This window comes from Gopherus evgoodei, chromosome 12, assembly GCF_007399415.2.
Source record: "Gopherus evgoodei ecotype Sinaloan lineage chromosome 12, rGopEvg1_v1.p, whole genome shotgun sequence".
Lineage (NCBI taxonomy): Eukaryota > Metazoa > Chordata > Testudines > Testudinidae > Gopherus > Gopherus evgoodei.
In genome coordinates, this window is record NC_044333.1 from 41796602 (window position 1) to 41822841 (window position 26240).

At 54.7% G+C, this 26240-nt stretch overlaps 1 protein-coding gene across 2 annotated transcripts in view; it reads left to right on the forward strand.

Moving 5' to 3' along the window:
* The window catches only part of WWP2 (WW domain containing E3 ubiquitin protein ligase 2), an 84367-nt gene that overhangs the window by 50019 nt on the left and 8108 nt on the right, over positions 1–26240 (forward strand). For both annotated transcript variants that reach the window (XM_030581831.1, XM_030581830.1), the window contains exons 9-17: positions 7715–7804; positions 11038–11212; positions 15506–15560; positions 20866–20947; positions 21707–21835; positions 22324–22402; positions 22513–22584; positions 22711–22799; positions 24945–25104. In XM_030581831.1, the coding sequence (XP_030437691.1) occupies positions 7715–7804; positions 11038–11212; positions 15506–15560; positions 20866–20947; positions 21707–21835; positions 22324–22402; positions 22513–22584; positions 22711–22799; positions 24945–25104 (931 nt within the window). The remainder of the gene's footprint in view (positions 1–7714; positions 7805–11037; positions 11213–15505; positions 15561–20865; positions 20948–21706; positions 21836–22323; positions 22403–22512; positions 22585–22710; positions 22800–24944; positions 25105–26240) is intronic.

Genomic DNA, 26240 nt, shown 5'->3' on the forward strand with positions numbered 1-26240 from the left:
TAAATTGCCCACATTTCTTGGGGGAGTTTGTTTGACAGCTTCATCCCTGGCTGTGGGACTGGAGAATTGGCATAAGATGCAATGCACATGCATAAGCAAAACTCAGACACTAACTTCTTTGCAGCTGAGACTATGATTCTGTCACAGCACTTGGTTAGGATGTTGTTATTTTTCTGTTTTACCTCTTGTCCTGACTGTATGCTAGAGTAACAGCTGCAAGCTGCATTCTAATTGGCCCAGGAAACAGGCTCCAGCCAATTGAAATCTTTTTTTTTTTAAATTAAAGTACATTTAAAAAAAAATCTTTGAACAACCTGGTTTCTGATTGGCTGCGTTGATGTTTGTCTCAGCTCCTCCTGCAAACTGACAGTTGATTGTGCAGTGATCCCTATTATTGCAGACGCAAATATGGTCTTGTGGAAGCTCAGATGTCATTGGGCCCTAGAAGAATACAGGAAGTAGTTTATTATCCATATTTTTCCATCTGTGTTGTAATAGTCATCCAATATCTGGGTTACTTATGTTCAAAGACACCCAGATCTTTGTTTGCTAAGATGCTCTTTTTGACATGCTCTTCAAAACCGGTCCACACGTGGTTGTCCACAAATGGTTGTCCACACACAGTGGCTTGTCCTTTTCAATGACTAGATTGATGTGCAAACACTTCAGGTCTCTGAGGGTCTCCCTTTCTTTCTCACCTGGTCATACACTATTACCAACTTCATTGCTGCAGAAATTGTGGCTTGTTAGGTACTGTCTCCCAATTTGCCAAGATCTCCAAAGCAGTAAGTGCCCTTTGTTTTGACAACACAAACAGAGATGACAGAGTCATCCTGTTAATGAACATACAGCAGGAAGTATGTTGCAGAAATCAGGAGTGAGTGCGTCAAAAATTGCTTGCAGTTTTGCTGGTAATGGTGCCTGTTTCAGTCCACATGCTATCTGTGTGCTCCATTTTGGAATCTGTATCAGATGACCTAATTACTGTGGTTCCTTTGACACCAAGAGACTGGAAAGCTTGGCATGTACAATATGCAGAAGCATCCTTGTATCCACTTTCTCTTTAATATTGTACAAGTCTCAGGCTGCTTTAGCATCTCTACTGGTGATGGACTTTGGTACTTCACCATTGGAAGAGACTCCAGTAAGGAGTGTTTGTGCTGGATGTGCTCCTACAACCTCAGGTGCATTTGAATCATATATTCACAGAGGAATTTTACAGGTGACTGACTGCTTGTTGGATGCCACATTTAGAAACTTTAGAATATCTGTCACCTGGTATTGCATCCAACCTTAGATTCTGTCCAGCGCTGTCTTTCTGCAATTTTCACAGAGTGACTGTTGTCGTATCTGTCAAAGACTTGATTACAGAATTAGCTTTGTGAAATCCTTTTAGGACCTACCTCAAGTACTCAGCAGTCAATTCATCGAGGGTGTGGAATTTATCTCTAGCCATTATTGGTGTGACAGCCATCGCATCTCTGAGGTACACTTCTTTTGTGGCATGCTCTTAGCTCATGGATTCTGTCAGCTTGAGCTTCCAGCAGATGTCCTAATTTAGCATCTCTGTTCTTTTCATTGTTCCATCAGCATGAAAGAGTGACTCAGGCATCGGTCCTACTGGGTGACTAAGAACAGTTGCCATTGAAACATCATCTCTGCATCTTTCTAAGGACAGGAAAACAGTTTCTGGATTGATAGCTGCTGTGATTGTCCCTCCCTTGCCAGACCTAAATTTGGTGGTCTTGGCCATGTCAGCAAATATTTTGATGCCAGATTTCTTGACCGAGCAGAAGAAGCTGCGTGTCCCATGAGAATCAAGTGTATCTGTCACAAATTTCTCCATTTGTTCTTCACCAGCATCTGCTGTTAGCTATAGAGACTTTTGTGCATCTGATGTTGCATTCAATCCAGTAGATATATTAAGCCCCTCTGAATACAGTTAAGGGTCAAATGGTTTGTTATGTTGTTGATGATGCGGCTGGTAAGAGGTATCTGTAACATGCTCTTCATTACTCTTCAGGGCAGAGGCATGGATTTGTTTGTGGACTGTCTACACTACTACATGTTAGGCCACTTCTTACTCCCATAGCTTTTGCATATTCACTCAGGACTTGTGATGATCCGTCTGAGAAGAGCTGGCTTCTTTCTTGTCAGTCCTATAATCCCACTGCTACCCTTTGAGTCTTTGGTGACACTTTTCTCTGTTCCCAGGTCACCCAAAATTCCACGGAAAGAACCAGGAGTCGGATGCACAACAAATCCCCCAGCTTCAAAAGCACTGGGCACTCCTCTGGGGAGAGCTAGCATGTAGACTGGTATCCCCTGGTATAGTTGGGCCTCTCTGAAGTAAAAAAGGGTGGCAGCATGGTACTCTGCGTGTTTCTTCACTCTCTTGCTCTGCGTGGACATTTAGAAGCAGTATCTGCATAACCTGGAGAAAATGATTCCAGAACTTGAATGTAGCAAACTGGGCATTCGTCCATGTCTGAAATTCCTCCAGTCGTGGTAGTATATGCTGAGTCACAGCATCATTGAACTTTTAAATGACGTACTGTAAGGGCTCAGTGTCTTCAGACTCAAACACCTTTTGAATGTTAGCCAACCTTAGCCTCCCTGCTCATGATACCGAACAAATTAATAACGTTCCAGAGCACTCAGGGCCTTAGGTGCTGGAGTCAAGCCACGCAGAGATCAAGCTGCAGACACATCAGGGTCAGCAAGAAGGTCTCACAATCCTGTATCTTCCCAGAATTTTCCAGTACAAGGAGGGAAACAGCACAGGGTGTGAAAACCACCCAGGCGAATCACGTTGGTACCAAATTCATTTCGGAGAGCCTGTTTTTCACTTACTAAGCAACACATACAGCTGCTGATCCATTATCTGAACGGCATGCTATTGCTGCTGCTGCTGCTTCCTTCTATTTCGGCATTGTAGGGTACACTGTGGTCATCTCAACTGGTTTGGCATTTGCATTTGGTGCATATGCAACTGCTGTGTAGCTGCTCTTCTTGGTTGCAAGCGTGTGGTTGAAACTAGTCCAAAATGGAATCCCCCGAGTGTGAACAATATCAACGTCATTTGGCACTGGTAGGACATCGCAAGGTGGTCATCTTACATGACACCAGGAAAGATCTTGGGCAGTGTTCATTTGTAGGTGACAAAAGTTTATTTTCACAAGTACTTTCTCATGGGGAAATTGTTCTGGGTTTTTCAAATGCTGTGTACTGCATAAGAGATCTGTTTGTCCAGGGAGAATAAGTGACTTTTTTCACCCATTTCAGTGATATTTGCTATGATGCTGGACTCTCTGCAGACTGTTCTTGAAATACCACTCCAGCCATTGAATGGAAGATGTTCTTTCCATCATTGGTCTCTGCATTGATGTCTGTATGATTATCTCATTCATGGATGACATTTCCACCAACATGAAGTGGTACAATTCCATTTGAAAGGAACACACCTCCCTGAAGTCTTTCCACTTTAGTTTTTGCAGTGCTAGTGATGAACTTCCTCACCTCATCATAATTTAGGCAGAATCCATGAAGGTGTAGTCTATCAATTAAATTGTGAAACCCAAACTCATGGTGTAGCTGTGCAGCAAGACTTGTGTGCAGTGGTGTGATAATTTTATAACTATTAAGTACTATCAGCATGATATCGTGTTGATTCCCGAAAACACTATCAAACTACAGAAAATACTGCAAGAACTCAACACAAAAAGAAGCCAAGTCAGACTGAAAATGAACTGCTCTAAAATGAAACTTATGCAGTCTGATGTCTTGCCAAAAGCACAAATAATAGTCAAGGGAGAACAAATAAAAGAAGTTGACAATACGTCTATTTGGGCCAAGAAATTAACATGCACCATGATCAGGAGGGCGAACTCTCGCAAAGAAAGCAAGCAGGTTGGTGCGCATTCAGTTCTATCAAGAATGTCCTCCAAGGAAAAATCAACAAGGGAAAACCCGCAAACCTCTGCAACTCAACAGCACTGCAAACAATGTTGTACGGCAGCGAAACATGGGTGCTGGCAAAGATAGAGGAGCAACAATTGTCTGTCACGGAGTTGGTGATGGAAAGAATTCTGGGGATTTTAATCTGCGACCGAGTCTCCAATGAAGTGATCAGACAGCAGAATGGAGCGCAGGGCCTCGTTGTTGAAAGCAGGTACAGTAAAATATGATGGGTCAGGCATATAACTAGGCTCACTGACAATCGATGGACTGCAGTTGTCGCCTAGTGGTATCCACGGGAACTGAAATGACCACTCAGTCAACCTCCAAAGAAATGGGAAGATTTTTATTGTTAAAAGCCATGGCCACCCATAGAGAAGGAAGGCCAGGATAAGAGAAGAATGGAAGACGTTGTGATCAGCACAATCTGTACGAGGGCTAAAGGACCAATCGATCAAGGTGATCATTTAAGTACGATGCACACTGCAATTGAGGCATCTTTTTTAATATCTTCTGAAGGATGATACTTATTGCTGGCTGAATTGTGTGCCTCTGTATCTATCAACCAAAGAAGAAACTCCACACCAATTGGGGCACAAAAGTAGCTGCCTCTGTAAACTACGATCACCTAGCTCTGTGTAATTTGAGGCTTTCATTTTGGCTGTTTCTGATTGAAACAGCATTATACAAAACCACTTGTTCATTTTGAAAAAATTTCATCAGGCTCACTTGCTGGAAGAACATCTACACAAATTGGGATGATTTAAGTTCCTGCTTCAGATTACTAGTAGCTTGGGTAGCATCAACTGATGTTGTGATGTTTCATAGAACAGTGGTATCTTGTCCATGCTGTTCATGTAATGAAATTGGAGAACCGCAGTGTTGTTCCCATCTTTCCTGCAATATGCTGCTGGAATAGCTTGCAGTTTCAAGGGAAGTGGGCTTTATATTGTTGTAGCAGCTTGGATTGGAGAGGAGTTTTCTTGTTGCACATAAGAGACAGTCTTGTGATGGAATATTGGTGGCACATCATGTAAACTAGAAGCTTCACCTAGTAGATAGCAATACAGTTCATCTCTCCTTGGGTCTGCTGTCAATATCAGAGAATTCTTGCCAGTACTGGTGACTTTTGACAGTTTTTTGCATTCTTTTGATTTTTCTTGATAAAGAACACGTTTTTCAAAGTTTATGAAGTGTCTTTGATGTAAGAGGCTTGTATCTGCCATGTGTTATATATTGTAACGTCCTGTGGAGGTAAAATTCCCAGTTTATACTGTTAGCGTGACTACCGCCATTTTTCATTTTGTACAAATAGACATACTTGTGCTAAATTAGATATAAATTAGATCTTTGTTAGTATGGTAATGTCCCTTTTTGATTGAAGCCTAGTATAAAGCAGTGTATTGTCATCTACAACACAAATACTGACCTGTGGATAAGTGTCACTGAATTAAAAGCTAGTTTCTAGACTATGTCAAAGCTTAGTAGGGCATGCATAGGCAATTACAAATTAAAATCTTGTACCAGGCAGACTAGATGCTACATTGTATATACAAAAGCTTACAAGTGGATTAGCGTTACGTTAGGAATTTATGTACATGTATATCTACCCAATATGCAGTATGAACTATGGGCAGGCAACTGCTGCCGTGCACAGCCATCAGTGTGAGACTGATCTGGTCAGCAAATTTCAAATGAAATAGCGAAAACTATTATAATCACTTTTGAGATACTTTGACAATTAAAAATATAGAATGTGAAAACATTTCATGTAAGTGTATTGCAAAATGTTTTTTGCCACTTATTAAATAGCTTCATCGTTTCAGGGGAAAGAAGAACAACTTGCCCAACAACTAGAAAAATCTTTTAATACATTGACTTTTGATAGCTTTGACCAATAAAAACCACATTAGGGTGTTGAAATTAATGTGAACAGTAGAAGCTGTAGTCATAGTCAGGTTGCAGCATTTCTGGAATTTTGCAAAAAATGACACTTTCTCAGAAAGCCTTTGACAAGGTCCTCTCAAGGATTGGTAACTGGTTAAAAGATAGGAAACAAAAGGGTAGGAATAAATGGTCAGTTTTCAGAATGGAGAGAGGTAAACAGTAGTGTCCCCCAAGGATCTGTACTGGGCCCAGTCCTAGTCAACATATTCATAAACAATCTGGGAAAAGGAGTAAACTGTGAGGTGGCAAAATTTGCAGATGATACAAAACTGCTCAAAATAATTAAGTCCCAGGCAGCCTGTGAAGAGCTGCAAAAGGATCTCACAAAACTGGGTGACTGGGCAACAAAATGGCAGATGAAATTTAATGTTGATAAATGCAGAGTAATGCACATTGGAAACATAATCCCAACTATACCTATACAATGATGGGGTCTAAATTAGCTGTTACCACTCAAGAAAGAGATCTTGGAGTCACTGTGGATAGTTTGCTGAAAACATCCACTCAATGTGCAGTGGCAATCAAAAAAGCAAACAGAATGTTGGGAGTCATTAAGAAAGGGATAGATAAGAAGACAGAAAATGTCACATTGCCTCTCTATAAATTGGTGGTACGCCCACACCTTGAATATTGCATGCAGATGTTGTCACCTCATCTCAAAAAAGATACATTGGAATTAGAAAAGGTTCAGAAAAGGGCAACAAAAATGATTAGGGGTATGGATCAGCTTCCGTATGAGGAGAGATTACTAAGACTGGGACTTTTCAGCTTGGAAAAGAGGTGACTAGGGAGGGATATGATAGAGGTCTATAAAATCATGACTGGTGTGGAGAAAGTAAATAAGGAAGTGTTATTTACTCCTTCTCATAACACAAGAACTAGGGGTCATCAAATGAAGTTAATAGGCAGCAGGTTTAAAACAAACACAAGAAAGCCTTTTTTTCATGCAATGCACTGTCAGGCTCTGGAGCTCTTTGCCAGAGGGTGTTGTGAAGGCCAATACTATAATGGGGTTCAAAAGGGAGCTAGATCGATTCATGGAGGACAGGTCCGTCAGTGGCTATTAGCCAGGATGGGCAACAATGGGGTCCCCAGCCTCTGTTTGCTGGAAGCTGGGATTGGGTGACAGGGCATGGGTCACTCAATGATACCCTGTCTGTTCATTCCCTCTGGGGCACGTGGCATTGGACACTGTCAGAGGACAGCATACTGGTCTAGATGGACCTTTAGTCTGACCTGGTATGGCTGTTCTTATGTTCTTGAGACTGGGCTGCCCTAGTAGGGCAGTGGTAGGAGGGATAGCTCAGTGGTTTGAGCATTGGCCTGCTAAACCCAGGGTTATGAGTTCAATCCTTGAGGGAGCCGTTTGGGGAACTGGGGTAAAAATCCGGGGATTGGTCCTGCTTTGAGCAGGGGGTTGGATTAGATGACCTCCTGAGGTCCCTTCTAATCCTAATACTCTATGATTCTAAGTAGTGGTGCCTCAGAGGGGGTTGAGATGTGTAGCAGGGGGAAAGGCTTGTGCTGGGCTGTGGGTGAAAAGAGGGCTTCAGCCTTCAGGGCTGTAAAGCTGCAGGATGTTTACTCAAGCCCCTGGGTATGGGTGACGCAGTTGGTGCCTGTCCACTCTTGGGAAGCTGCTGTGCTTAATTGCTGTAATTCCGAACATTCTGTGAGGCCTCTTCTCTGTTCTGGAGGCAGCCTTGGCCATTCAGGGATTCAGTTGCTTGGAAAGTAGCCCATCAGCTGCCAGGAAAAGATCTCCTGACTCACAAGTCATCCCAGCCACCTTTGTGCCTTTCTCTTCCAGCTGGGAACAGCGAGAGCTACCAAACAGAAGGGTCTATTACGTGGACCATAACACCAAGACCACCACCTGGGAGAGACCTCTGCCTCCAGGGTAAGACACTTTTGAGATACTTGTCAAGTATCAGAGGGGTAGCCGTGTTAGTCTGGATCTGTAAAAGCAGCAAAGAATCCTGTGGCACCTTATAGACTAACAGACGTTTTGGAGCATGAGCTTTCGTGGGTGAATACCCACTTCATCAGATGGCATCTGATGAAGTGGGTATTCACCCACGAAAGCTCATGCTCCAAAACGTCTGTTAGTCTATAAGATGCCACAGGATTCTTTGCTGCTTGAAATACTTGGAGTTTCCGAGGGCAGAAGGGAGCCCCGGATAATAGCTGCCTGAATGGACTGGACAAACAGCAGGCTGCATGCAAAGGAGAATACGGGGGAGAGACGCATCTCCATTTCCAGGCAGGTTGTTGCCTCCTAGGGATGTGGCACATGTTCTTATGCCAGTCCATACTTACTCGCCTCAGTCCCTTTCTATCTGTAGCTCCTCTGAGCCTTTGTTTTCCAGAGGTCTCTGTGGTTTTCTGTTCCTCTCTGTGCCCCGTAAAAGCTGAAAGTGATAAAGCCAAAAATCATTGTTCTTCCCTCGGCTGCATTTAGACTGGGGTGACCCTAATCAGTGAACGAACTTGAAAAGCCAGAGTGCAATGTGAATGTGAAATAAGGTCTTTCCCACGTCACTTCCATACCCTTCATCTCTCCTACTTATATACAACATCTCCTGCTAAAACCGGACCTCTGCAGCCCTGCCCTGTGGTCTTGTCTGAGCTCATAGGCTACTCCGAGTTTAGACAGGCCCTTACGTGGGTGGGAACCCTCCTAGAAAACACTTGGTGGTGGTTGTGATGCAGTAGGGGGCTTCCCTCTTAGCACCGACCCTGTTCCCCAGCATGATGCTGGGTGGTGCCGTTGACCTGGGTGGGGAGAGGGAGGGAGAACTACGGAATCACCAGTGTCACTTCGTTTGGTGATTCTCCTCGGACAGCTCCTGTCCTCCAAGTACTCAGCAACGCTACCAGCTTAACAGGACATCTGTAAAGAGGCACCATGGCTCCCATCAGTCTCGTGTCCCCTGGTGCTGAAGTCATCCTATCCAAAGGAATCCGTTTCCCGTGGAGTGAAGGTTCCAGTCTGATTGAGACTAGAGCTGCTGTGTAAAGCTGGCAGTGCTGGCTGCTCGAAAGGGAGGTGAAATGAGACTGCGGTGCTAGGACTCAGTGCAAAGTCACGGTCCTACTGGGACACGCTCGGCCACCACAGCTCTTGTAATCCTGTTCCCCCAGAATGGCTCTGAACTCCTTTCTTGCCTGTGAGTTTGGAGACCAGTAACCCCTGAAATGCTGCCGTGAGCCAAAGCCTAGCCCATAGCACATCCTCTGTTGATGCACTGTGCCCTCTGCTTTGTCCCAGCGCCTCAGACGGCTTCTGTCCTGCGGGTGTCAGAGGCAACTAAGCAACCCGCTCCACTAGCAGGTGTGGGTACCATAACCCCTGGGGCCTGTCTCTGACACTCCATGGGGAGATGTTTGTTCCACTCCTAGCTGCTCCAAAGCAGCACAGCGAGAAGCACAGTACCAATGAGACACTGTGCGACCCAGCTCTGCAAGGCACAGAAATGCCACCATCTGCTTGGGCCTTGCTGCTCACTGAGTCTGGCTCCAAAGGCTCCACCAGGGCCTCTCTCATCACCAACCTCTGAAGACTTCCGGGGCACCCTGTGCCTGGGGTGGGGCAGCCCTCTCAGCAGTGGGGCTGCACTCCTGGCCATTGAGTGGCTATTCTTCCCTGGCAGGCAGGACTGAGTAATTGCTCTCCCTTGGGTTTAGCAGCAGGAATGGAACCTGAGTCTCCGGCCTTGGAGCCTCAATTCTAGTGGTTCTCTGGGTCTGCTTTGGTGCCAGCTGGGATGGGCTTGAACGTTCACCCCTAAGACTCTCAGAGTAAGAGAACTTGTGTGTCCAGGACACATGCCGTCCCTTTCAGCCTGAGAAGAGTTTTCCTCATGGGGCTTCTCTAGCACCTTGGGATAATCCTTCCCCATGGCTTTGTGGCCCTGTTGACCGGAACCTCCTCCTATTCCTTGGTAGGCTGGGTGATGGCCTGGCTGCCGGTGGCCAATGATGGGCAGTAAGGCTGGTTGATGGCCTGGCTGCGAGTGCCCAATGAATGGCTGTAAGGCTGGCTGATGGCCTGGCTGCCCGTCTGACCGTTGTGAAGGTTGATTTCCTAGGAAGGAAGGTATGTTCCACTGACATTCCTGGTCTCTGAGTTAGCAAGTAACCATGGTAAGTCGTGGCCAAGAATCATTGTCAGCCATGAGCCTGGGTGCTGCCCCAGGCTGAACCCCTCACAGGGTAACCACAGACAGTAACTACGAGCTTGGAAAGCAGAACAGCATCTAGCATCTTCTGCTGCCTCGGGCCCAGCAGCAAGGGCAGTGGCTCAGGGCTGAATGGTTGGACCCGCGGAGGGGAGTTGTCCCACAGCTCGGCAGCGCTGGCGTGAATATGCAGGGGCAATCCTGGGGAGTCATCTCAGAACCCAGGTGGGTCCTGCACACCCCAGGCCTTGCACCGAGGGAGCAGCTGAGACCCTGTCACACACCGTGCATCCCTCTTCTTCAGAACCTTTCCTAATTAATACGTCAGCCTTCCCCCTCCGGCCGCCAGCTGTCATGATCACTCCTGCGATGCTGGAACTTTGTGCCAGAGAAGCCATTTCTCTGCTAGCAAGGGAGTTTTACATTCTTCCTTTGCCCTTTAAACATCTCCATCGTCCTCCTCCATCCTTCTGACCTGCCATGTTTGTTCCATCCACATGTTGCCCTCCAGTTCTCTCTCCAGTGCCCCTTGGGGGACCCCCCGCACATCCCAAGGGTCATTATGAATGCTGCTTCCGTGGCCCAGGGTTAAGTGGTCAGGCTGTATGCAGTGATGGCAGCGCGGGTTTGATTTGCTGTTATGCACTGCGCTGTGAGATCACAGACCATGTGGGCTCATTCCACGTCTGGGAGCAGGGAGATTTGCTCCCCTTTCTTTCCAGCCACACACTGGAGCACTCTGGAAGCTAACAGTTTGTTAGGCTGAGCCCTGGGGAAAACCACAAGCATCTGCAGAACACCCCGACTAGCACGTACCAGCGGGTTAGCCGGCCCTGCTAATGGACAGTCAGCGAAGGTGGTAGTGTGTGAGCGAGTGGGTGTCGGGGCGAGCGGAGTGTCTGTACAGGGGGTGGTACAGTCGGTAATGCTGTCCTTTCTGTGGTGTTTCCAGCTGGGAGAAGCGAGTGGACCCCCGGGGCAGATATTACTATGTAGATCACAACACCAGGACCACCACTTGGCAGCGTCCCACAGCTGAGTATGTGAGGAACTACGAGCAGTGGCAGACTCAGCGAAACCAGCTCCAAGGGGCCATGCAGCAGTTCAGCCAAAGATTCCTGTACCAGGTAAGGAGAGTCGACATCTCCTCTTAAGGGGTCAGGTGGGTGGGACCGTGGAGCAGTTTACAGCAGCGTGTGCGGACTCCATGCCCCACTCAGGGTTGTTGGCTGTAGTTGTGGAATGATGAGTGAGGATCTATCAGATCTGCTAACCAGTGAAGGTGACATGGGACCCAAACAGCCTTCAGGGTCTCCAGTGACAATACAGCCTTCTCCAGCTATGACTTGCTAGGACCCTTCCCCATACTTCAGTCTGCCCGTTGTATTGGGCGCTTCTCGAGGCAGTTACCAACCCCTTCACCTAGTTCCAGAGCCCAGCACTCCTCAGAGGGCCACTCCAGCTGACTCACAGCCAGGGATACAGCACATGAGGGCAGTGATCTGCTCCACTCCAAAGACAGGAACTGCAGGAATGTCAGAGCAAGGGGTTGGAGCAGCTGAGAAGCTCCCACAAACAGCTCTCCTGCCTTCAAGGCAGGGAGCCAAGAAACCCTGAGGGAACTGGCATTCCCTTTTTAAAAAGATCCATAGAACTGTCGGGCTGGAAGAGACCTGGAGAGGACATCTAGCCCAGCCCCCTGCACTGAAGCAGGGCCAAGTGAACCTAGCCCGTCCCTGACAGCCATTTGTCCAGCCTGCTCTTAGACACCTCCAGTGACGGGGATTGCACGGCCTCCCATGGAAGGCTGTTCCAGAGTGTCGCTGCCCTTAGAGTTAGAAAGTTTCTGCTAATATCCAGCCTAATGATTCATGTTGTCCTGAGCAGAGGCAGCAGGAAATGACCTCAGGCCCCCTCCCTCAGGATGGGGTTGATACTAGCATGGCAGAGGAACTTGCTTTCTCCCTTGACTCCTCTGTGAGTTCCTGGGGCCGTCTCTGGAGTGTCATGGCGCTGTCCCGGGTGGGAGGGCTGCAGGTCTCTCTGCTGGGTGCCATGCCAGTTCTGGGAACTGAATCTGTGGCAGGAGAGGTGCTCGGAGCCCAGCTGGGCCTGACTTTTCCAGCTGGGGCTGTTCCATGCGGGAACCTGTGTTTAGCGAATGGCGTGGCTGGGCTCGGCCAGCGCTGAGGGCAGTGAGGTCACACTCTGTCCCAGGAGACTGGAAGGATCAGTTCCGAAGCAAGGTAATGTATGGGCGGCTCCCCTTCCTGGGTGCTGAGGCAGTGGCTGCCAAGCTGAGGCCAAAGGCCCCCAGGGCTAAGTGTTCTGCTCAGCAGGCACCTCCTGCTTTCCGTGCCTCTTTCCTTGGGCTTGAGCTGGACGAAATGGCCAAATCCTTGTTGGGGGATGTTGATCTCTCACCTAGCCCCTGGGGGAATGCAGCTGCTGAGCGCAGTCTGGGCTCTGGCAGCTCCTATCCCCTTTCAGCAGGACCCTCCCTGCTTATCGCAAGAGCTGGAATTCAAACTTCAGAGTCAGATAGTGACTGGCCGGAGAAATCTGCGGAGAGGAGACTCTGGACAGACCATTCGGTCCCCAAACCCACCGTCCACCCCTGCTGAGCACCCATGACCACAGCTGACTCAGCACTTGTGCAGATCAGGCCCAAGTCAGCAGCTGGCAGGCTGCAGACTTAGCCAGTGGAGTCATCAGGCCTGTGCACTGACCTTTACCGGGCGTGCATCTGCCCCCCAGTATAAGGACCTCCAACCACTCCCCTGTCAAAAAGCCCCTTGCTGAGTCCTGGATCTTACGGGGGCCTCAGCCCTGGGCAACGCTACTCTCCCAGGGCTCTGCAGGGGTGTGATTGTGGGAAGATGTGTGAGCCTCTCCCGGTTCCTGTGTCCACTGCTCCAAGCCCTCCGGTCTGCTCGGATGGCACGTGTGCCTGGGCCTGCTGTCCTTGCCAGGAGCAGCGGAGCGCTCGTGGGTGTGAGCATGGGGGGGAAACGGGCGTGGGAAAACGTGGGAAAACGGCCCCCCTCACAGAGCAAGAGCTCTTGGGTGATGAACTTCTCTTCCCTACAGAGTCGAGCCAGGAGGCTGAGCAGTCCAGAGCTGTAGAAATGCCCTGTGCATCTGGCCATGGCCCCTGAATCCAACTCGTGGTCTGCTTGCAGTGTTAGAGCGCAGAGCAACCTGCCTTCCCTGCTCTCAGCTGAGGGCTCCTGGGTCAAGGTGGTCTTCCTTCCCTTCCCAGCCTGACCTTCCCTTTCCTTCAGAGAGCTTGCTGGGCTGCCGCAGGCTTTACTGCCCTCCACGTGCCCATTGCTCTCAGCCAGGGTTGGCAGCTCTGGCTCCCAAGCGATGAGTGGGGAGGGGAGTCCATCTGTCCAGAGTGCTGCCTGGGTTCTGAGCGTTAGCCCCCAGAGCCACTGCGCTGAAGCCATGCCACTCTTTGTGACACATCCCGGCCGGGACGCTGGGCAGGGCGAAGGGGACTTCACTTCATCAGGCTAAATCTGGAAGTGATGATACTTCTGCTTCCAACGCTGCTGCCAGGAGTGCTGGCTGCTGCTCAGCTCCCATCCCCAGAGGGCCTTTGGCTTGAGCCCTCCTGGGCCTGCCTGCCTGTGTGGCAGGAGAGGCAGCTGGGCTAGGCTGGCATTACCTGGTCATGCAAGTGGCCAGGTTTCTCAGTATCGCTGGCCTCTGTCTAAGCAGCATTTCTGGGCTTCTCTGCCCGGCAGCATAGATGGGGACAGGGCTGTGTCCAGAAGCTGCTCTCTCGTGCTGGGCTGCGTGGCCCTGCCCTGGGGATTTTCCATAGGCTCCTGCCCTTCGCAGTCTTGGAGCATTTACTGTGCTGATTTAACTGGGCACCATATTAGTTTTCCCTTGTGCTTCTGTGTCGCCCTTGGGAGCTGGGTCTCTCCCTGGCTCCTAGCAGCCTTGCCATTCCCCCTCGCTGTACATGTGTGGGCATTGTGGGAGCAGCGTGCGGACTGGCTCCTGCAGCTTTAGGCTTTGCTCGTGTCGCGCTGCCATGTTTGTTCAAATCAGTTATTTTTAGGTCCCAGTGAGGTGATACCTCCGGACGTGACTCGGCTGGCTCTCTGGCAGGCTGCTCTGTGCGTCTGTCTGAGCAGGGAGGGGCAGCTGAAACAGCCTGCGATATGAGCCAGGATTTCTCAGCATGGCCATGGCCTGCTCACCCCAGTCCCTGCTCGGCAGATTGTGTGGGGAGAAGGGGCCTTGACTGCCATGGGTTCTGTTTGTTCCCAATCCCATGTCCTGTCTCACCCCACGGGATTTCACATGGCCCCCTCGGGTTCACCTGCACCCTCTGACACAAGTGCAGTTCTGTTGGCAGGCAGCAGGAGATGCCTTGTGCCTTGCCCAGGGGCTATAGGCAGCCCCGTGGCTCAGAGTGGAAGCTGTGTGTGGACGTTTGTTGTTTCCCCGTGGGGTGGGGAAGGAGTTGGCAATGCCGTGGTGTTTCCCTGAGTCCTGGATGGGTTTCTGTGCATGGCGCGCTGCTCCCTTCCTCAAACCAGTCAGCTCCGGATCCGGGGCCTGCCCCGCAGCGTGAGCCCCCAAAGCCCACACTTTAACGTTAAGAGGGGAAATGAAAAGGCCGTTTTAGTGACAATATGTTTCTTATTTAACACTGAGAAGTGTATGCTGAGCCCCCTACTCTCCTGAATCCTGGCCTGTTTGGTCTGGCGGGCCATCCCCAGGAGACCTCCCAGCAAAGCCAGGGAGGGGGGTTAATCTAAACAGTGCCAGGCCAGCAGCCCCCAGTTCAGGCTGCTCGGCTCGCCCTGAATCAGAATAAAGGTGCTTTGTGCAGTGGACCTGTTGGGGGTGGGGACGTGCAGGGGGCTCAGGGAGACGCCTGTCTGTGCGGGCATGAATGTTTCCTCAGTTGGAGTGCATCTCGCACACTGCCGCTCGCTTTCACAGTTTGTTGCGAAGGGGGAGGCGGGGGAGGCTGCAGGCTGAGCCAGGAAGCACTGGGCGTGGACAGGGCTTGTGGGAATGATTTCATTGGAAAGGCCTGCGCTATTTTTTCCCCTCTTGTGTGTGGTTCTTGGAGAAGGTTGGAGGTGTAACTGTGGTGGTGATATCAGTTGCCTTGGCCAGCAGGAGCAGAGCAGCCGTGCACAGCTGGATGTTCCAGCCAGCCCTGCTCCTCTCTCCTGCAGCCCCTGCTCCTGCTGCCCCGGCCGTGGTCTAGCTTGGGCTTTTTTCACTCCGAACGTGCAAGTTGTTTTTAGTTCCTTAGCAGCAAGCTCTGTTTCCCTGTGCTGAGAGTTGGGGTTGAGAGGAGAGCGGGGAACCTGCCCCCACCTCCCTGCTCATCTCACTCCCGGCTCTGTGTTGTTTTGTATTTTTGCCCCCTCTGCTGTCTCCAGTCGTCTGGCGCCCCGTCTGACAATGATCCTCTGGGCCCCCTTCCTCCCGGCTGGGGTAAGTACCAAGCCTTCTCCCCTCCTCTCTCACTTCTGCTGCTCACCTGGCACCACCCCCACTCCAGGGCTCAAACCCTTCCTGCGCCGTCCGTCCCTTCCAGCAGCACCTTTCCGCTGGCTGACTGCTCTTGGGGGGGGAGGAACCTATGTTCTTAGGGGCTCGTTCCCTCTGCATTATTGCTGGGGTGTGTGAGCATAGGGAAGATGACATTGTCCCACCGTCCATGCTGCCTGGGAGGTGGATCTGCCAGATATCCTCGCCAGCCTGGACTTTTTAAATCCAGCGTTTTGAGTCCAGAGGTGCCCAGCTCTCTGGGTTTGCTCCCTGTTGACTAAACCCAGCAGCAGCTGCCATTATTGCGTGAACTCTAGGAGGAGTTGGAGAGGTTGGCTCTTCTGCCTGGGTCTGTCTGCCGAGGTAAGCTCCCCCTTTGCATTTGGGAATAGGAGGAAAGGCTCTGCCATGGGGGAAGGCCTCTTGCTGATGGTGTCCAGCAGGAAGTCTACATTGGGAATTTGCTGTGGTCCGTTCTCGGTGCTATTGCTTTCCACTGGGCTCCACCAGGCACCTGCCTTTTTCGTGTCGCATCTGAACCAAATGATGCTAGTCCAGAGTGAGGTGGGTTGTGGGTAATGTGGGGATGGGACAGCCACTTAGTGGAGATCTAGGGAGTGGCAGCAGCGTGTGCCCAGGGGAGTATCCTGTGGTACCGGAGAGAGCTGGGCAGGAGCTGCTGCTGAAACTTTGGGGGATGATGGGCACGGATGGGGGACGTGGTCCATCCTGGGAGCGCTGGATCGTTTTGAAATGGGGTTTCTGAACCAGGGTGTAGAGCAGAGAGAGCCCCGTGTACGCAAGGGGGTGCCCTGGAGGCGCTGCTAGGACAGGGCAGCCTGTACAAGAGGGTGTTTAGCACGTGCCCCCCCCCCACTTCTCAGGTAACAGCTCCGCTGGGCGATTTCTCCAGCTGGGCTGAAAGCTGGCCGAGGGGGGGGGAGTCGGAATCACCCCCCTTACCCCCAGGGAATAATCAAGTTTGGGGGTTGTGGTTATGAAGCCGGGACCATGGGGCTGCAGAGAGAACAGGAGTCATTGCCTGGGTTTGCTGGCAGACGCCGTTACCACCGTGTTCATGGCATGTGACAGTCAACCCTCCTTGAGGACAGACACAATACAAAGGTGCCTAGAGAGACTAGAGACGTGGGCATAGGCCAGATGCTCTAATAACCCACCCCACAGCAGCTGGCTGGGCGGGTGGGTGGCCGGCTGGGTATGAGTGCTGCCCCCAGCAAGCGACATGGAGACTTGGGGCTGCGGAGTGTCTGGATCCGAGGGCCCCAGCGCCTAAGCCCCGTTAGTTGTAGGGAGATTGGAGCAGGGCTGCAGGGGCTGGGGGAGGGGTTAACAGCCTGCTGATGGGACTGCTGGTGGCAGCAGCTGTTTTCCTATCTTGACACCAGGGAAACTGTCAACAGCTACTTGGGGTGTGAGCCCCAGGGTGGGGGGACCATAGAGTGTGAGCCAAGGAGAGGCCACGGGGTGAGAGAGAAGGAAAATGCAGGGTGGCTCTTGGCCCAGCATCCTGGCAGTCAGAGGCACCAGGCTGTCAAGGGGGCAAGGTGGAAACCCAGCTGCTTCAGTCGTTTAATACCGTCCTGGGCAAGACACCTGGCATGAGCCCAGCCCTGACCCTAGTTGATGAGCTGGACTTAACAGAGCTTCCCCGTCCCTGACACCTGAAATCCTTACCTTGCTGGCTTGTGTCTTCTCTGAGGGAGCCCCCTTGAATTCCGTGTGTAGTACAAGTGGGGAGTGGGCTGTGGGCTGGATGACGTCAGGCCCTGGGGCTGGGGGCCTGGCTCAGTTGTGGGCTGGGTGACTCCAGGGCCCCGGGGTGGTGGCCCGGCTCAGGTGGGGCCATGGAGGAGCTGACAGTCCAAGGGAGAGCCCAGCAGGCGCTGCTGCATGCAGGCGGCTCAGGGCAGCGCTGGCTCTATCAGGTTTCTGGGTGCTGCTCCCTGCAGCTGCTGTGGTGCTTGGGCCCTGTGCAGGAGGGGCATTGGCCTGGGTCACTTGAGGGGTTCCAGCAACTCTCAGCTTGTAGCACTAGCCCGAAGTAAGGCCCCTGTGAGCGGAGCAGGGGCTGCGGGCGGGAGCTGGCTCCCAGGTGCTCTGAACCACCAGCCCTGGCCTAACTGGCTCCCTGCCCCCTGCTTCTGACCCTGATTTATTTCCAATAACTTTGTGGTCTCAGCGAGGAGAGTCTGGCATGCCCTGGGTTGCTCTGTGCATCCGGCTGAGAGCGCGCTCCAGTCAAAGCCTGGAGCGTGGGAGCAAACACATGAGCTGCCTTAGCATCCAGGCGGGGAGGGGGAAGGGAGCCTGCTTCCAATTAGCACTACAGCCTGAGCCACCCTCCAGGAGGTGCCTGGGACTCCAGCTCAGCCTGGAGCAGCGAAGGGCAGTGGGAGGGTGGGGAGCTCCCAGGAGCGGGAGGTGAGCAGGGCCACACGCTTAGCGTGCTGCCACTCCAGCAGCTGGGCCTCTCCAGTGAAGCAGCAGGGCAAATGCCGTGACTGGGGAAACTCAGCTCTTCCCTGTAGTCTGTGCAGGAGCAGGCAGGGCTAGTGGCCCACAATAGGGCCAGTGCCTTGAGGGTGCCCGCGAGCAGGGCCTCCGTGCAGCGTGGCTCGGGGCAGGGGTACCTGGGAGCATGCGCAGTTGTGTGGGGTGTGCGTGTCTGTGTGTATCGGGAGGCGGTTGTGTCTGTATGTGACGGGCAGTGAGTGTGTCTGGGTATAGAGGAGAGGCAAAGTGATGACAAGAGGTGTGTGTGAAGGGAGGAGTGTACCTGGAGTATAGGTACATATAGAGGTGTACCGAGGGCTCAGGAAAGCTGTACACGGAGAACTCTTTGTTTGGGTGTAAAAGCAGCAAAGAATCCTGTGGCACCTAATAGACTAACAGATATATTGGAGCATGAGCTTTCGTGGGTGAAGACCCACTTCGTCGGATCCGTGCATACATATTACCCACCGACGAATGGGTCTTCACCCACGAAAGCTCACGCTCCAAACCGTCTGTTAGTCTATAAGGTGCCACAGGATTCTTTGCTGCTTTTACAGATCCAGACTAACACGGCTACCCCTCTGATACTTGTTTGGGTGTGTGTATCTTGGTGTGCACTCTAGTGGGGGTCTGTGTGTTGGGGAGTAGGTGGGTGTGGGGGAGGCATGTGTGGAGGAGGGGTGTGTGAGGGGGTGCATGCAGTGGGGGAGGGATGTGGGTGGAGGAGGGGGTGCATATGCGGTGCATGCAGCTGGGGGGAATATGTGTGTGTGTGTGGGGGTGCATGCGGCCAGGGGGAAGGATACAGGTGGGGGGCAGGGGTGTGTATGCAGCTCATGCAGCGCGAAGGGGAAGGGATGTGAGGGGGGTGCCTGCGGCCAGGGGGAAGGATACAGGTGGGGGGCAGGGGTGTGTATGCAGCTCATGCAGTGCGAAGGGGAAGGGATGTGAGGGGGGTGCCTGCGGCCAGGAGGAGGGATACAGGTACGGGGGCAGGGGTATGTATACAGCGGGAAGGGGAAGGGGTGTGAGGAGTGTGCATGTGGCCTGGGGGGTAGGGGGAGTTATATATGTGGCAAATGCAGCAGGGGGCAGGAGGCGTGTGCACACCCATATGGCCGGGGGAGGAGGGTATATATGTGGCACATGCAGTGGGAAGCGGTGTGAGGAGTGTGCATGCAGCTGGGGTTGGGGGGGTGATGTATGCGGCACATGCAGGCAGCGGGGGGGTGGGAGGCGTGTGCATGTGGACGTAGGGGCGGGGGGTTATATATGCGGCACATGCAGTGGGAAGGGGAAGGGGTGTGAGGGGTGTGCATGTGGTTGGGGGGCGGGGGGTATGTATGCGGCATATGCAGCGGGAAGGGGTGTGAGGGGTGTGCATGTGGTGGGGGGGGCAGGGGGTATGTATGCGGCGCAGGCAGCAGGGGGCAGGAGGCATGTGCATGCGACCGGGGGTTATGTATGCAGCACATACAGCGGGAAGGGGAAGGGGTGTGAGGGGTGTGCATGCTGCTGGGGGGTTATGTATGCGGCATATGCAGCAGGAAGGGGTGTGAGGGGTGTGCATGCGGCTGGGGGGTTGGGGGGTATGTATGTGGCGCAGGCAGCGGGGGGCGGGAAGTGTGTGCATGCAGCCAGGGGGTTATGTATGCAGCGCATGCAGCGGGAAGGGGAAGGGGTGTGAGAGGTGTGCATGTGGCCGGGGGGGATGTATGCTGCACATGCAGCGGGGGGCGGGTGGGAGGTGTGTGCATGTGGACGGAGGGGCGGGGCGTTATGTATGCGGCACATGCAGCGGGAAGGGGAAGGGGTGTGAGGGGTGTGCATGTGGTTGAGGGGGCGGGGGGTATGTATGCGGTGCAGGCAGCAGGGGGCAGGAGGCGTGTGCATGTGGCCGGGGGGTAATGTGTGCAGCACATGCAGCGGAAAGGGGAAGGGGTGTGAGAGGTGTGCATGTGGCTGCGGGGGGGGATATATGCGGCACATGCAGCGGGGGGCGGGAGGCATGTGCACACCCATGTGGCAGGACAAGGCTAGTTGCAGCACTCTTCCCAGAAACTGCCCATCCTGTGTCTCTGCTTCTCTGTGCCCCGGCCCGGCCAAGCCCAAGCCCAAGCCCAAGCCCAGCCCAGCCCAGAGTGCTCAGGGTGTTGAGCTCTGTGTCAGGCACCAGAGCCCACGAAGCATGGGCAGGGACCCTGCTTTGCAGGATGTTGTCCGTAATTTCTGCTGTTCCTTCTCATGCTCCATTTTCTCCAGCCTTCGACCAAAGATTTTCCCTAGTGCCAAGCTGCGGGGACAGGGGAATGCCATCCCTTTGCAAGGAGCGGAGCCCCAGGTGATTCCCTGCTCCTGAGGAGCTGAGAGTTACAAAAGGCCCTTTCAGCATCCAGCCTGTGGTGTGCGCTGTGCCCCGGGTGTGACTGCGGTGCGTGGAGATTTCCCCGCTAGCTCTGACCTCACTAGCCTCAGCGTGGCTGTACCAGCCCACCTGCACCCTGGTCGTCTCGGGCATGGCTAGCCAACACTGTAGCCATGTGGCTGCTTCATCCCTGCAGAGATCCGGCATGTCTACACGAGCTGCAGCCGCACCTGTGACCGCAGTGTCACCATTCCCTGAAAGGCAGGAGGCCAGCGCCATCCCCTGGACTAGTGCAGAGTGGCGCGAACGGGCCGGAGAGGTCAGGGTAACTCTCTCTCTCTCTCTCTCCCCCCCATCTTTCTCTCTTAGAAAAGAGACAGGACAACGGACAAGTGTATTACGTGAACCACAACACGCGGACCACCCAGTGGGAGGATCCTCGCACGCAGGGGTAGGGCGCCACCTTTGCTTGGCTAGGTCACGCTCTGACTCGTGGGCCCCTAACCGCAACAGAGCTTTGTGCTAGTATCCCCGCGACTGAGAGCTCAGGATGTGGGTCCCGGAGCAGTCCTGCAAACCGACACCTGCCGGCAGGGGCCCTTGTGGAAAAGGCAAGCGCCAGAACTGCAGCAAGGCAGTGCCTAAGCAGGGGGTGGGGGTACACTGGTTTCCCCTGGGAATCTTGTCTGAGATCATCTGCCAGGAGGCAGCCATGGCCCAGGCCCCCACGCAAGGGGAACAGTCTGGGCTGGTTTGGGCAGGAGAAGGCACTTCCCATGTAGGCCCCCTGAGGTCCCTGTCCCCTCCTACTGCATGGCTCTGTGCTCGGGTTCGGTTTCCACCCCACGCTGGGCCACTGCAGCCAGAGCGAGTCCTGGGGGTGTCACTGCGGTGGCCGGGGGTGCGGTGCTGTGCTCCCCATTGGGCACTTCTCCTGGGAGATGGCTGGAGTCCGTCTCCTGGGCTGACATCAACCGGGGCAGGGCTCCTGGCCCAGGGCTGAAGCAGGTGTCTCCCAGGTCCCCGCCAGTCCTGCAGCATGGAAGGGCTTCCTGGGCTTAGGGGAGCAGCACAAGGCATGAGGGGCTCGGGGCCAGGAGCTGCACTTGTTCTCTGCCTGGGGGTGCCGGAGCAGGCCATGCAGGGGGAACGGGACCCTCTTGCCCCCAGTGGGCCATGTGTCCAGGAATCTTTTCCTTGTACTGGGCAGGATGATCCAGGAGCCGGCCCTGCCGCCTCGCTGGGAGATGAAGTACACCAGCGAGGGGGTGCGCTACTTTGTGGATCACAACACTCGCACCACCACCTTCAAAGACCCGCGCCCCGGCTTTGAGTCTGGGTAAGGCGCTTCCTGCCAGGGCCCCTCCTCCTCCTCCTCCGACTGCCGCGTGCTGCTGGGCGGACCTGTGCCCCGGCACTTCTGTTCTCCACTCTGCCTGTGGTTGGCTCGGTAGCCTTGGGCCACTCACTCCCCCCCCATCAGCAGGGGCGAGGCTCTCAAAAGGCCCTGGGAAGATGCCAAGTGCCACTGTTAGTGCAGCACCTTGTGCACCTGCAGTGTGGCCTGGGGCCCTGGGTCCGAGTAACCGATGGCTGGTGGTCGTGCCGCCCCACTCCCTGATACGGGCGCGCTCACGCCGGGCTTCTGTTCCCCTAGTGCCCCTCTGTGCAAAGGCTGGCCAGGCCCAGCCACAGAGCAGGTGGTGGCTGCTGTGTTGTGGGGGAGCTCTCCGGGCTGGGGCTGGGGCATGGCTCCTGGAGGAGGTGGCTCTGCCAGTGCACAGGGCGGGAGGTTCTCAGCCAAGGCCCATGTGTTTGCTCCTGTAGGAATAAGCAGGGGGGTTCCCCTGGGGCTTATGACCGAAGCTTTCGCTGGAAATATCACCAGTTCCGCTTCCTGTGTCACGTGAGTACTGGGAAGTGGGGCAGGGAGGGGGGGCTGGAAGGGGTGCAGGCGGCTCACTGGGAGGGCAGAGCTGTGCTGACTCTGAGCCCAGTCCCTGTGTTTGGTTGCAGTCAAACGCACTGCCCAGCCACGTGAAGATCAGCGTTTCTCGGCAGACGCTCTTTGAGGACTCCTTCCAGCAGGTAAGTCCCTGCGCAGGGAGGCCACAGGCAGAGCATGGCACCCTGAAGGGGGCCGTGTAGGAGGGTACCAGGGATGCAGGAGCCGGGCTCCTGTGGGTGATGCGTCCCATCTTTTCCCCCTTGTAGATTATGAACATGAAGCCCTATGATCTGCGGCGCAGGCTGTACATCATCATGCGCGGCGAGGAGGGGCTGGACTATGGCGGCATTGCAAGGTGAGTCCTGCTGGGCGAACAGGCGCCTGTGCTGCCGCCGGGCAGCTTGCCCGTAATGGGGCCCAGGGAGAGGCTTGGGGCATCTCGTGTTCCTCTCCCAGGGGCCTGCCAAGCACCAGCTGTGACAGAGAAGCCCAGGGCACGTCCTGCTGGGTTTGAATGAGAAACGGCCTGAATCCCGTGTGCACCACAGTAACAAAACAGAGCCAGAGTGCCCCACACCGGGCTCTGCCCGTACCCTTGGGGCTGGGGAATGGGGGGGGCTCCGCCCGTGCCCTTGGGGCTGGGGAATTGGGGCAGCTCTGCCTGTGCCCCTGGGGCTGGAGAATGGGGGGGGCTGTGGTGGGGGGGCTCTGCCTGCCCCCCTGGGGCTGCAGTGTGGGGGGGCTCTGCCCGTGCCCCTGTGGGGTGAAGGGGCTGAGCCGGGGGCTCTGGGGAAAGCCTCCTGGTGCAGTGTTGGGTCAGAGGAGGTGTCTGTGTCACTGCTGGCCCCAGTCTGCCTCTGCCTGGGTGCTTGGCTTGGTGCTAACTCTTCTTCCTCCCCCCGGCTCCCTGGTGTCCTCGTGTCTGTAACACCCCAACTCCTCCTTCTCCACGGTGACCCTGCTCCCATCTCTGGTCCGTGGGCTCCTGCTCTGTCTCTCTCTGTGTCCTGCCAGTGGTTTTACCCTATGGTAGGTTACGTCATGCTGTTCTACCACAGGGTAGAACCACGGACAGGATACCGGGCGCGCTCTGCGTTGGAGGACGACTCGTCTCCCTGCGCTGCTAGGGAGGACCAAGGCAAAGACCATGCGCCTCTCCTGTGCTTCTCCACAGAGCTAACTAGCCAAGAAGGGGCAGTGTTCCCTGCACGGGAGGGAGCCACGGGAGGCGAGGCTCATGGGGGGAGAGGAAGCAGAGACAGGAAGGGCACACAGGTGTGCGTGTGCTCTGGGGCGCGGGTAGGGGTGTGTGGGTGTGCGTGTGTATGTGCTCTGGGGGTGGGCACGTGTGTGCGTGCTGGGCTTGGGTGTGTGCGTGCAGGCATGTGCACATACGTGTGCACCTGCTCTGGGCGTGGCCAGGTGTGTTTGCAGGCATGTGCACAGGGGTGTGTCTGTGTGCTCTGGGCGTGAACAGGCTGTGGGGGGCGGTGTCTGTGCTCTGGGCGTGGGCAGGCCGGGGAGGGGGGCGGTGTCTGTGCTCTGGGCGTGGGCAGGCCGGGGAGGGGGGCGGTGTCAGTGCTCTGGGCGTGAGCAGGCCGGGGAGCGGGGCGGTGTCTGTGCTCTGAGCGTGAGCAGGCTGGGGTGTGTGTTTGTGCTCTGGGCAAGAGGGGGCAGGTGTCTGTGCTCTGGGCGTGGGCAGGGGTGGGGGGGTGGGTGTGGGTGTCTGCTCTGGGTGTGTGCAGCCTTTGGGGGGGCGGTGGGCAGTGTCTGTGCTCTGGGCATGGGGGCTGTGTGTGTGTGTGTCCATGCTCTGGGCGCAGGCAGGCTGGGGGGGCGGGGCGGTGTCCGTGCTCTGGGTATGGTGCACTGGGGGTGTGCAGGCATGTGGGGGTTGTGTGTGGGTGGGTGGTGAGTGGGTGAGTGTGGCAGGGACAGGCAAGCAGGCAGGTGTGTGTGGCTGGTGGAAGTGTGCAGACCTGGGCAGGGAGAGGTGTGTGTGTAGGACAGGCGTTCTCTGGGGCCCCTGGCACCCCCACTGGGCCATGGGCCGATACCAGTGAGTGCTGGGTGCACCAGGGCCCACGTTCACTGGGATGCTTTCCAAGCTGCTGTCTCCTAAAATGCTTCCCAGGCTACATGTAGCAGTGCTGAAATGCAGCTGTCTCTGGGATAGAGGCTGGCATGGGATAGTGGGAACCCCCTACCCACCCCGTTGTCTCCGAAAGGGTCAGGACTGTTCAGTCTGCACACAGCAGAGCCGGGCTGGTGTGTCTGGGGGTGCTGCGGAAGAAGGGACGCGCGGGTCGAGTGAAGCCATCTGGGCTGCTCCCTTTCCTCAGGTGAAGCTCTTGTATGCAGGGGCCAGTGGGCCCAGGCCCAGGCCCCCCTGCCAGCTGGTCTCCCGGAGCCCTGGAGAGCAGGAGTGGAGCGGCTGCAGCTCTGCCCTCTTGGGGCACCGTGCACCCCTGTCACTGCGCTCTGGTCTCTCGTCCCCCAGGGAATGGTTCTTCCTCTTGTCCCACGAGGTGCTCAACCCCATGTACTGCCTGTTCGAATACGCCGGGAAGAACAACTACTGCCTGCAGATCAACCCCGCCTCCTCCATCAACCCCGACCACCTCACCTACTTCCGCTTCATCGGCCGCTTCATCGCCATGGTGAGCGCCCGGCTCCGGGCGGGAGAAAGGAGCCAGTCAGTGAGGAGAGCAGGCCTGGCCCCACGCATGGCGAGCGGGTGGGGCCCTGGGTTTGGATGGGACGTAGCCACTCCAGCCCGAAAATGTTCCAGGCCTTGGCCCCGGAGGCTGGCTGGCCCGGGTGGGGTGTGCAGGAGCAGCTGGTCTCTGTGCTGGGGGAGCAGCTGGCCGCTTGTGGGGCCCAGCCTCGACATGGGGAGTGGGGAGGGCAAAGGTGGCTCCATCTCGGAGGCCAGGACTCGGAGCGGAGGAGCCGTGTGCTTCGCCGGCCTGTGGGCTCCAGCAGATCCGCAGCCTCAGGAACAGCTTGGGGGTCAGGGTGCACTGTGAGTGGGGCGGGGGGCTCTGGGCTCTGTGTCTGGGGTGGTGGTGAGAGGGCTGTCACTGGGGGGCTGTGTATTGTGGGGCCAGAGCAGGGCCTGTGTATCACAGGAGGCACATCGGGCTGGCCAGAACGGGTGGGTCTGTGTATCAGAGGAGGTTTGCTGGGGTGTCCAGAGGGGTGTGTGTCTGTGGAGGAGGTTCAGTCGGTGGCTAGAAGGGTGCAGGGGGGTCAGTCTGTGTATCGGAGGAGGATAGGGGAACGGGGTCTATGTGTCGGAGGAGGTGGCCTGAGGGGGTGTCTGTGTATTGGAGGAGGTTGGGGGGGGTGTCTGTGTATTGGAGGAGGTGGCCAGAGGGGAGGTCTGTGTATCGGAGGGAATTCAGAGGGGGTGTCTGTGTATCGGAGAAGGGGTGTGTGTGTGTGTGTGTGTGTGAGTATTGGAGGAGGTTTTGGGGGGGCTGTGTATCAGAGGAAGTTCGGGGGGGGGGGGTCTGTGTATCGGAGGTGTCTGTGTATCAGAGGAGGTGGCCAGAGGGGGGATTGGTGTGTGTGTGTGTATTGGAGAAGGTTGGGGGGTATCTGTGTATTGGAGAGGGTGTCTGTGTCTATCGGAGGAGGTTCAGGGGAAGGGTCTGTGTATCAGAGGAGGTGACCAGAGGGTGAGTGTGTGGGGGCATGTGTGTGTGTGTGTATTGGAGGAGGTTGGGGGCGGTATCTATGTATCAGAGAGGGGGTCTGTGTATCAGAGGAGGTTTGGGGAGGGGGTGTCTGT